At 33.6% G+C, this 12,085-nt stretch overlaps 1 protein-coding gene across 1 annotated transcript in view; it reads left to right on the forward strand.

The window, feature by feature from the left end:
• LOC125052392 overlaps window positions 1-8,561 on the forward strand; it is an 88,177-nt gene extending 79,616 nt beyond the window's left edge. The window contains exons 5-11 of the mRNA XM_047653208.1: window positions 1,269-1,536; window positions 2,225-2,341; window positions 2,574-2,653; window positions 3,146-3,251; window positions 3,427-3,570; window positions 3,992-4,073; window positions 4,149-8,561. Coding sequence (XP_047509164.1) covers window positions 1,269-1,536; window positions 2,225-2,341; window positions 2,574-2,653; window positions 3,146-3,251; window positions 3,427-3,570; window positions 3,992-4,073; window positions 4,149-8,545 — 5,194 coding nt within the window. The 3' untranslated portion in view covers window positions 8,546-8,561. The remainder of the gene's footprint in view (window positions 1-1,268; window positions 1,537-2,224; window positions 2,342-2,573; window positions 2,654-3,145; window positions 3,252-3,426; window positions 3,571-3,991; window positions 4,074-4,148) is intronic.
• Window positions 8,562-12,085: the final 3,524 nt, after the last annotated feature.

Genomic DNA, 12,085 nt, shown 5'->3' on the forward strand with positions numbered 1-12,085 from the left:
TTACGATCAACGCTGTAAAATATTTAATGACTAATTAATATATTTGATGAATTCCATTTCCATTTTAATATTGACTAAATTGAAATATAGACCCTGGATCTCTGCGTCGTCCATAGCTGATCTTTATTTGCTGTAAATAAATGGAGAACACATTCTCCTTAATATTCATACAAAACATCAGTTGCTATAGGCCATTCGAGTCACGAAATAAATTTATCGTGATCGAGTTACATTTAAAGGTTTTACATAACGCAAGCTTTTTGCAATGCCCAAATTGAGAGCATTTGTTGTGCAAAATAAGAAAAAGTAATTCTCAAAGGATATATGCAAATTGATGCTCATATATACGTAATTAGTTTTCGCCGCAAACATATATGTTATTTATTTATACAGCATACATGCCAAACGATAATTATAGACTAACTTACTTAGTATCAATTTTTACTACTTAACAAAGAATATCAAGTGACATTCATATCTCAGTCTTCTCAAACCTGTCACAAATAAATCCAGTAGAATTGGTGACTGCTTATTGATACCGACTGTTACGTCAAAGCGAAGAAATTGAGCGATATTTATGCCTCCTAGATTCATATATAGATTAGTGAAAGGTCTTCTTAATTTTTAACTAACTTTAACGACAAATAATTCAAAATATTTTTGCATCATTGCGCATATTTAATATTAGGCGCAATTTTTTGTTTATAAGGCAAGGTAAGATCGCCGTACATTGACACTTTATTGAGGAATGTCATACATAAAATCTAATCAATCTTAACCATGTTTTAATTTTTAATTTGTCCTTCTTAGGGTCTATTTCACAATGTACGGATAAGTTCTACATAAGTTCCAAATTAGCTATTTATTACTTATCGGTAGGATAAACACTATTGTTGCGTTTCACGACTGTCAGATAGCGTTATTCGTCACATAAAGGACATCATAAGTTATGAGTCCAATGAAGTGTCAAATAGCACAATTTAGATCTCAAATAATTTATGTGTTGCATAGCTATTTGGTACTTTATCCATACATTGTGAAACAGACCCTTAAAGTCATAATATGTCACTACTTAAGTCTACTTAAAAGAATTCACTCTCGGAGATTAGCTGTGTATGTCTTTGATTTACTGAATGAATTAATAAGAAAATATATACAAATATTAAGTACATTGTTGAATCGCACAGTACTCGTACAAATGACTCTTCTTTGATTATCTATTCCGAGTAATAATTTTGATATAAAAGATTTTTTGTATCGTATTTCAGATCTCTCTGCGCCGAGCTGAATTCCTGCCATCTGGACGCGACCTGCATTGCTCGATGTTTCGTCAATAATACATCAGGGTTCTCAGTGTACACATCGTATTGTACTGGATACCCTTGCACGATGGAGAGGTTGGCAGCCCTGGCCTCGAAGCCTCAAAGTGCAAGGGAGTTCAGGGAACGGCAATTAGGGCTGAACCATCCATTGCCACTTGCGTCCTACTTGTTGAAGCCGGTGCAACGGATTTTGAAGTACCATTTGTTGTTACAGGTACGTTACGACTTACGTATTTTTTTTACGTTTACGTGTTTTTAAAAGAAAATTATATTTAGCAAATAAAAAAACGTGTGGCACTCGGGGACTGCCGCGGTAAAGCTATTGCATAATTTTTTTTTCAACCAGTGCAATTATAATTTATTTATTTATGCATTATTTTTTTTTTCTTTGATATTATTTGAAGTTTTTTCTTTGATAAATTAATTCAATCTACCATTCTACCAGACTCAGACTAACTCGCCTATTTAGTCTGTCTCACTCTAACCAGTGCAATTATAATTTATTTATTTATGCATTATTTTTTTTTTTTTTGATATTAATTCAAGTTTTTTCTTTGATAAATTTATTCAATCTACCACTCTACCAGACTCAGATTAACTCGCCTATATAGTCTGTCGCACCGGCTGCACCAATCTCGTCAGAGAGATGTGAATACGCAGTATGCGTTCTGTCCCGCTCTAACGCGTAAGGTTTTTTTTTCGTTACGGAATTTCTGGATTCGGTCTCCACGCTCGAGGCCCGTGATAGAAGCTATGCAATAGCTTAAAAACACATTCTCGTAACGTTTTATATATATTTTATTAAATATTATCTTCACTTAGGTTGGTTGGCCTCTGGTTGACAACGGAGGCACTCAAAATGACAAGTGTTTAATGAATAATTGGTTCCATTACATTTTCAGAACCTGGTAAAGCAGTGTGCTTCACGGGAAACAGAGTATGCCTTCTTGAAGATGACGGGAATTGCTCAGCATATAGACGATATGAAGAGACGCCACGAACACGCTGTTAGAGTACAAGTTAGTATCAATCTACCAATAATGCTCTGTGTCCCACACTTCTCCAATCTATCTCATAACTATAGGGAATATCCTGGACCAGTCTACCACTGAGTGGTTCAAAGAAGTTTTATATATCCGTAGCGTAAAAGCGTTTTTTTACTGATTTATTTATTTATGTAAGTGGCTTAAAGCCTTCTGAGCTCGCGGTAATCGATGCTAGGGAAGTAAAGTCAATTGAAATTTTTTTCAGGAAATCCAGTCACTTCTTTACGGATGGAGCGGTCCAGATCTGACAACTTACGGAGAGTTGTGTGCCGAAGGGACATTTAGGTAAATTATTTTATCATAATACCCTAAGTTTTTTAGATGTAAAATTGGTTTTCTTTCCTATATATCATTATATTTTGATGTTTTGATTAAATTTACAGGTTAAACAATGAATGTTTGTCCAAATCGTTTGGACATTTAATAAAAACACTAATTTATAGATAGTCTTTGTTGTTGTAATAGTTGAAAATAAAAACAAATAAATAAAATTTATGAATATTGAGTTATGAGGTCACTGACACCCGGATTTTAGATCGTAGACACCATTTAACAGTTACAAATAGTAGATTTTGGATACATAAGAATTAAAGAACATTAAAAAAATTACGCCTTATAAAAATAAAGTGAAAAAACGCTGTTAGTCAAACATTGCCAGTAAAAAACTTGACCTTATACATAGTAATTAAGGCTTACAAATACGATATTTAATACTTTACATAAACGAAAAGTTTAGGAAAAATTGAATAACTCTTAATATAAGTTTTTTTTTTTCAGAGTATTCGGCGCGAAGGCCATGCGTCACGCCTTCCTCTTCGACAAAATGCTGCTTGTGACTAAAAATAGGGAGGATGGCATTTTGGCTTACAAGTCGCATATAATGGTATATATATATAATTTATTTATTTTTTAATATTAACTTTAAATGTTAAATAAGTTTAACATACCTTATCATACTTAAGAAAAAAATAGTTTTCCAATTGAATGTTTATTACTTTATTATTAGACTTCAAAATTTTCAGCTTACTCGTTTTAATAATTGTGTTAATTTTTTTCAGTGCAACAACATGATGTTAGTAGAATCGATATCGGGTGCGCCCCTATCCTTCCACGTGATTCCTTGGGACGCGCCGCGTGCGCAGCTGACTTTACAAGCACGCTCGCCGCGGCACAAGCGAGAATGGACTTTATTGCTTAAGAGGGTGAGTACTATTTTGTTTGTTTATTTGCAATCTAATTTTGATACATCGATTATTCACTGGTCATATGATATTAATTCAAAAAATTGTAATAAACATTGTATGGAATTTTACAAAGTGTTTTGAACAGGAAATATAACTGAATATATGATAATCTAAGTAATATAAACGCGTAAGTGTATGTTTAATTAATTATTAATAAATAATTATTAATAATGAATAAAACATACGAAACCTTACCCATGGTTAACCTGAACTTAAAATTAGTATGAACGTAACTTTTTCACGTAAGAAGAACTGGGCGGTTAATAATTATATACCATTACTGTAATAAATAATGTTATTAATAAGTAATAATTTCATAATATACGAAAAATATTTACATTCAGAAACAATTTATGTTTAAAGTATTTAAAATTTTCAGGTCATATTAGAAAACTACAATGCAGTTATACCCTCTCACGCTAGACAATTAGTAATGGAACTTGGACAAAACAAAACTGATGGTAAGTGTACTGTCCTGATGTATTTTAAAGGTTGAGTTTTGAAATCATTATTAAGCAATCATTTTATAATTTCAGATGACATCCTCGCGGAGAAATCTCATAACTTAATAACTCAAGCATCCATGAGAAAGCAACTCTCCGCGCCCGAATATCTCGAAAAGCGAAAATTAGAACGAGAAAGACGAAAATCTTTCGAGAATGGCACGAGAGGACGATCAAAGAAGCCAAATAGAAAACACACGATTCCCGATTCAAGAGACACCAGCCAGGACTGTGACTGCGCTCAAGTGTCCGCAGAAAAAGGCACAGATTATACTTGCGATAATTGCTATATTGACCTCTGTTCCGATTGTGAAATCGAACTGTCAAAAGATAAAAAAGAAGAAAAGTGCACTTGTAAAACTGTAGACGATGACAAATGCCCCGAATGTGATCGATCCCTTAATTATATTGACGCAGGAAGTGCTGAAAACGTAGAACGAAAACCAATATGCAAATGTTCAGATTTTAAATCGTCGCAGGAAAGTTTCAGCAACAATTTATTGAATAAAACACGTTGCTACCATTCCTCTGATAATATAGTTGGATATGACGTTAAGAGCAAAGAAGATGTATCAGATTTGACTAGTGTTAAAATACCAAAAACTTGCCTTAAATGTTCCAAGATTAAGGAAAACATACCGGTGACTGATTCTGTGGCAACCCTACATACGAGAAAGTCTAGATGTGTCGATATCGATAAGACCAAATCTGATACTCTAAGATCTAAATCAAAAGATGACCCGCAAAGATCAAAACTCTCAAGAATTGGAACATGGAGGCGAAAATCAGAACCTGGATTACAACAAAATGGACAAAGCATATTAGCTAAAAGATCTCATGATAGTGATAGTGAAAGAAACGACGGGAGAAATGATAAAATTGAATTTGAATGTAGAAATTGCGGATCAAATAGAATTAATAAAAAAATAAAATCATCGGATGGAAATCTGGCTTCTGATATAGAAGAGAGACGAAAATTGAATGTTATTAAGCAAAATTTAGAAATCAAAATGTACAATACGAAAAATATACCTAAAAAGATTACAAAAATTAAGAAAAACAGAGCCAAAGGTCGTGTCACCTCTGACACGACAACTCGATTTTACACTGACTTCTCTAGTGACGTATCTACTGAGATCCTTCATATATCCGAATCTAACGACAGCCTTAATGTCGAAGATTCAAAAGATACAAAAAATAATTTTGTGATACCAGAGACAATCACTAAGGATGAGGGTATCGACGAAGAAACATATAAAAAACTCATAGAAAAGACTGACTCGTTTAAAAAGAATGAATTGGAAAAGGTAAAGTACTTACACAAACAGAAAATAATAAACGAAGGTTCCGAAATAGACGAAAAAGCTGAGTCACAACAACTGCCAGATGACGTTCAAGAAAGTTGCGAAGAGAACGAACAACCACTTGAACAGATAATATCTCAACTTTTGATGCAAAATAGAGAGTTTCAGAAACTATTAAAGAAACAACAATTAAGAAATACCGCTCAAAAAAGGCATCAACGTCTGCTTAAATCACATTCGATTCCTGATCAGGTCATTTCGGGTCGCAATGAAGTAATAAAGTTTAAACCTAAATTTGGACGACAGTTGTCCGAAAATCTACAACTTTCCATTGACGAAGACGACGTCAACAATGATGAACACCATAAAGGAATATCTGATGATGACCATATCTATGAAACTTTGCGAGTAGAAGACCGCTTAGATGAAAGCCTGCATAGTCTTAATAGCAAAAGTAAAATAATTCAGCATCATCCACCTAACAAAAAGTCACCACCGAGTTCTTTGATACACTTGTCTTCAGAAAAGCCCAAGAAAGGGGGACCTGAGTCTGATTATGTTTATCTCTCTTTCGAAGAAATAAAAAAAGTAACCGATGCCTTAGACAATGGTATCTATGACGTTCCCGCTAAAACGCCAGAGAAAGTGGTAGACCATCCAGATAGACGTATTAGCACAGATTACTACGTTACCATGGAACATAATGGTCCAGCTACGGAATCTAATGAAAACTTATATGATAATTTAGTAGATATATGTAGAAGAAAAAAGGAAGCTCCGAACACACTACCCGCAGATTATTTGCCAATGAGTCCAGATCATCAAAGCCCAAATACTCCAGAAATTTGGTTAAGTCGTCAGAAAGAACATTTCAATGTCTCAAGGGACAGAAAGTCTGGCTCTTTACCTCGAAGTTTCCAAGTTCCAACAAGTAGTCCAGAAGATAATAATCTTAGTACATTTAAATCGAAGCCTAATGCAAATAGTAAGACATATCTTAACCGAGACGGAAAAGTGATGAGCGTTGATCGACCATTCACAATTGCGTCAGATCAAAGCGAAATAAGCTATGATGACGTCGAGGCTTACATGAGTGAAGGAGACATATTGAAATTCAACAAAAATTCTAAATCTACTGATGATTCACAAAACATTAGTAAATCCACATTAGAACTGGAGGAAGAAATAGACAGATGCTACAAAAATAATTTTGAAAAGATCGATTTAGATTCAAATAAAAACGAAAACATTTTGAAAGACGCTCATAATCATTTGAACATATCAGTTGCGTCCTCTTGCGAAGCTTTAATTGTCGACCAAAGTGATAAGTCGAAAATGGATGTTATACATCCAGAACACAAAATTTACAAACCAAATGGTAACGTGCTGTCCCTCAAGAATGTTTTAAGTCGATTTAAAAATCGGTCTCCACCAAAAGGCGAAGAAATGGAGATTAATGCCAATGAACAGTGCCTTGTAGATAACAAAAGTGACCTCAAAAGTCCTACAAGTGAAAAAAGATCTGGTCTAAACCCTAGAAGTTACTCTAAAAACTTATTACAGAGATTTAGAAATATTATCGGCGATGAACATTCGGACGATAATCAAAACAAAATTGAATCAAAAGTTTCCAAAATTGATTCTAATGAAATTAAAGTTGTCATAACATCTGCAGAAAGCAGTCCAACCACATTTAGTATTGTTTACTCTGCATCGGATGCTCTCAGTAAAAGTGTTTGTGAAAATACTACAATGAGTGAAAGTCAAACTGAGAAAAATAATCTAGAACTATTATCTCATAGCTGTGATAACTTATCTCAAAAGCCCTTTAGACCCTCATACGAGAAAAGCGTTAGTATGATGACGTCTATGCCCAATTCCATTAGCAGTACACCTTCGCCATCAAAATCTAACAATAGTTCTTATCAGAGTTTGCATAAACTGCCAAGTTACATGCAAGGCAGTCGACACTTAGGCGCTAGAATAGCTCAATCTGATTACGTCGATCCAATGACTTTACTTAATGAAAGAAATCAATTGAAGAACATAAATATACTTATAAATAAAAATTCTATGCGGCCAGATAGTTTATTTTCCAATTCTTCCTTTGTGACCTCATCAAGTGAAAGCACATATCAAGAGCCACAGAAATCTCAGAATCAAGCGAATGTTATTGAAAAACCGACCGAGACCGCCCAGATTCATTCAGACGAAAGCTTTTATGAAAAAACGTTTGAAAAGATTGAACAAGTTACCGACGAAGATGTTTTTAGAGATTCGGCTGTTTATTCGGACCAAGAAGACGCGGAAGATAAAGAACCCGAAAAGCCTAAACAAGCTATTAAATTAAAGAGAGTCGAGAGTCTTAAACGTGAGTCATCGTTCAACTCGAAGAAAATTATATCGAGCATCACTGAAATATCTAGCATACAAACGGTCACAATAAACAAAATACATAGTACAACCAAAAGTACTGTAACGAAAGAGGACAGAGTGATAAGGCCAAAAATTGCACCGCCTGTTCCAATTAAGCCCAAAATAACGCAGACGTCAGTATCTACGATACAAACTAAAACTGTCAGTAATAAAAATTTAGTTAAGGAACAACAGACATCTTCATCAGAATCTGTTAATAATCGAACAATCAAACGAAACACAGGTTGTAAACCAGGATTCGCACGATCAGAATCTACTCCTCCAAGTAAAAGCGACGGAAGAGTTAAGCCTAAAGCTGAAACTAACACTAAGCACGAACCAGAATCGGAAGAGGGAAAGACAAACATACAAATCAAGAGATTAGGTTTTGAAAGAGCTAGCTTAGATTCAGCGACACGCAAGCGTCCCGTAGAGAAAAAACGATCGTTAGAACAGCCAAAGACCAAATCAGTTTTAGAGAGACGAATGGAACTCGAACAGTTAACAAAAGCTCAAAGTAGGACTATTAAAAAACCAGCAGTTAAACCAAAGTTGATTACAACAAAAGTTCAAACATTTGAAAGATCCGAAAATACAGGAGACAATAATGTAAATAATGACATTCCTGTAGATAAACCCAGTATTAATGACGACCCAAACGATGAACAAAAAGGTAGTTGGGTGAAACAAGTGGTTAATAAATTCCAATAATTGCATTTAAAACGATTCCGTCTGGTTTTGTACTCCATTTATGTGTATGAAGGGAAACGAGTAGATGAGTATAAAAGGCAGTAAGCTAAGGTATACCTAGAGGTAGAGATATTTTTTTATACATCCACTCATGATTTAAAGGGGGAAAATGACCTCTAACTATCTAACTATACCTCAATTATTAATTTATTTCAACAAAAGTAAATAAAGCCAGCACATAGGAACGAATAGTAGAATTCATTCATAAACTGTTGCTTTGCCTGAGTCAGAGACGGCCATAAACAATTTAAGTTAGCTTACCAACACAATTCTAGGTAATATGAATCACAATGTTGCCATATACCAACCATATTACTGCCTAATACTTCTCTATTTATTTGTCTTAATTATTTTTACGGTTACACCCATGTGAATAGACTTAGCATTATATAATCATCGTCTCGATACCTATTACTAACATAGAGCTTAAAAGGTTGTAAATAGTTAATATCAAACCTCCTTGGCTTGATATTTTGTGCCATAGACAAGGTAATATTTTTTATATGGTAACAGCACAAGCACGCACATTGTAAATATCGTTATACATAATAAATCAATTTATTGACATCAATTTTAATCAAATTAAGCGGTTTTAAGCTTATACGAACGTGCCATTTAGCACAAAATTGTTTTACGTGCAATTGCTTGATACTTAAAGTATTTATTCTAGTTTATTTTTGTTGTAGCTACTAACACCAAAAAGTAGTTTATTTTATCTTAAGACAAATCTATTTTTTTCTTGATTTATTATTTCTATAATTAGTATCAAAGTAGCCGGCGTATTTATAAAATCAATGATCTAAGCGCCAAAATTTAAAGTTAACATCATTGCTTGGAACATTGTGTACTTTAGAACGATACAATCATACACATTTCACACATATTCGTCACTCACTCACACACTCTCATTTCCAGACGACTTTACACATAATTAATACTGATATCGTAATTAGGCTTTCAGTTAATAAATCATAATCAAAATTATTTGTCAATTCTAAATCATTACAATATTATTAATACATTATAATCTTAATCGATTCCAAGAATACTTAACACATGGAGACTGTTAGAATAAGTTCAACACAACTAACCTAGTGTAATCGAAATCTCAAAATGTACTCTACTTATAAAACTTGGTCATAAAATTAATCTATGGATGATATATTCTCGTAAAATCGACTTAACAAAATCAACAATTATTTATACGTTTGACAAATTGAACGATGGGCACAAAAAGCTCGCATATAGACGCAAAGTGTCGAATGTTAATCTCCAATGTATCTCTCAGAGACATTGCGTCTCTTTGCCTTTTCTACAAAGTGTACTATGGTGAGTATATTTTGTAGAAGAATGGTTTGGGTTGATTCCTCCTGCGTCCTCCTCGTTTCAACACCGTACGAGCCGTATCAATTTCATTAACATCACCTTGATGGCTGGAAGTCTTCCAGAGTCCGTTTCACAAGGCACTCCCTTTTGCGAACTAGCGAACTGTGGAATCGACTCCCGGTGGGGGTCGTCGCTGAGAGATACGGCCTCCAACTGTTCAAAGTTAGAGTGTACCTACTCCTCCCTCAAGGCCGGCTGGGTATTCATGGGCTGCGATGAATGCTATTTTTGGGCCTCGTTTGCCCCCCTATTATATAAAAAAAACTGTTCCCAACGTTCATTACAGATTTGAAAATATTGAAAAAAAAATGTTTGCAACTATTTTATTCTATGCATATGTGCGTAAACTACATTTTATAAACGGTTTTTATGAATACAACATTTTTAATATGTATCTTTACGAGAATATAATAACCACGTTTAAATTGATATTTAATCACACATAATATGCCTTATTGTATCGATTATATAATCAAGCCTTAAAAAGTGCAAAAACATTGTAGTTTTATACCATGGTTTGTGAATGAAGTAATTTCTTATTTCCGGTTTTAATTAAAAATTTAAATACGTTTACCTTCCTTTAAGTTAATAATATTATGAATCAACTTTCCTGAAAATGAACTCAGAATTTATTTAGTGGCAACATTTTTGTTCCTTCATGATTTTTTTATGTAATAGGAGAAAACCGGGCAGGAGGTTTAAAAAATGTTTTAACGATTATTTCATTGACAAACCAATATTTTTATACCTATTTGAATATGTACAATGCAGTTGTGAGCGTTTAAGCGCGTAGAGTCTTAGGTATTTTGTAATGTGTACTAACCAATGCCGAACTTTTGGTATATTCTGAAATAAATGAATTTTTAATTATTGATATATTTTATTTCACCTTATTATAATTAAGTAGCTTCCTCATTAGTATGTTTTGGCAAAATTTGCAGTATCTTCAAGGGTAAAATTTTATTTTAGTGAATTACTAATGTAAATTGTACACCTAAATCTTCTCTAGGAATCACAATATTGTTTGGTAGTAGCGTCACATATTAACTATATGTGACGCTACTACCAAACCGGGGGCTCATTTAATTCATAAAGAACATGATAGAGAATGGACGGTTATCTTCCATTCAGCAAATCTAGTGCATTTAATCTTTGGATTAAAGAATTAATGTATGTGTGATATGTGGCAGTAAAACACAATTAAGCGTAATGGATCAAAACAATTATTGCTTAGGGTTGGCGCCAAAAGTACTTGCTCCAAGCCATCATTACATTATCAAAAATATGAGATTTTTTTTTTTTTTTTAATAAAACAGGGGCAAACGGGCAGGAGGCTCAGCTGATGTTAAGTGATACCGCCGCCCATGGACACTCTCAATGCCAGAGGGCTCGCGAGTGCGTTGCCGGCCTTTCAGGAATCGGTACAAAATCGGTTTTTTTTTCTATTTTTAAATAGGAAAAAAAAAACCTTTTTCAGTGTTACTTTTTTTTTAGATTTTAGGGATACAGAAACTAAATGAAAGTAAATATGTAAGTATTATTTAAGATTTTACAGAATACAGAGAGAATTTTTAAAAAAACTTTCATAAATAGGTCTACTAATACTACAAAAAGGTCAAATAGGTTGTTGTGTTTATGACGGTACAAGTCGGTATCAGCGCATCGCGTGATGTAACAATAATGTACTATCCTAAATTTCAGCTAAACGATAAGAAAGTTTATACAATATTCAAAGAATTCTTTAACTTATCTACAGTCTTCAAAACTTAAAAGTTTTGTTGTTTCAAAACTCTTTTAAGTTTATGAACGACTTGAAATAAATTCCTTTGAGAATATAAACTTGCACATCCTAATCATTTGACACATCTCTCAAACAGCCCCATTCACGGACTTAGAATGAGGCATATTCTTAAACACAAAAATGGTCTATAGATGACCTAATCAATTATTTAATTACCAAAATGAATTTAAAAAGTAACTTGTTAAATTTAACTAAATAACTAAATTGTGGTTTCTTATCCTACAAAACTATTTCTCCTCCGAAAAATCAAAGCACCTTTTCATTCCGTTTCCATCTTGGGAGCGGTTTGCATTTTCATATTTCTTTAGCGTTGT

Source organism: Pieris napi, chromosome 9 (assembly GCF_905475465.1).
Source record: "Pieris napi chromosome 9, ilPieNapi1.2, whole genome shotgun sequence".
NCBI classification, from domain to species: Eukaryota; Metazoa; Arthropoda; class Insecta; order Lepidoptera; family Pieridae; genus Pieris; species Pieris napi.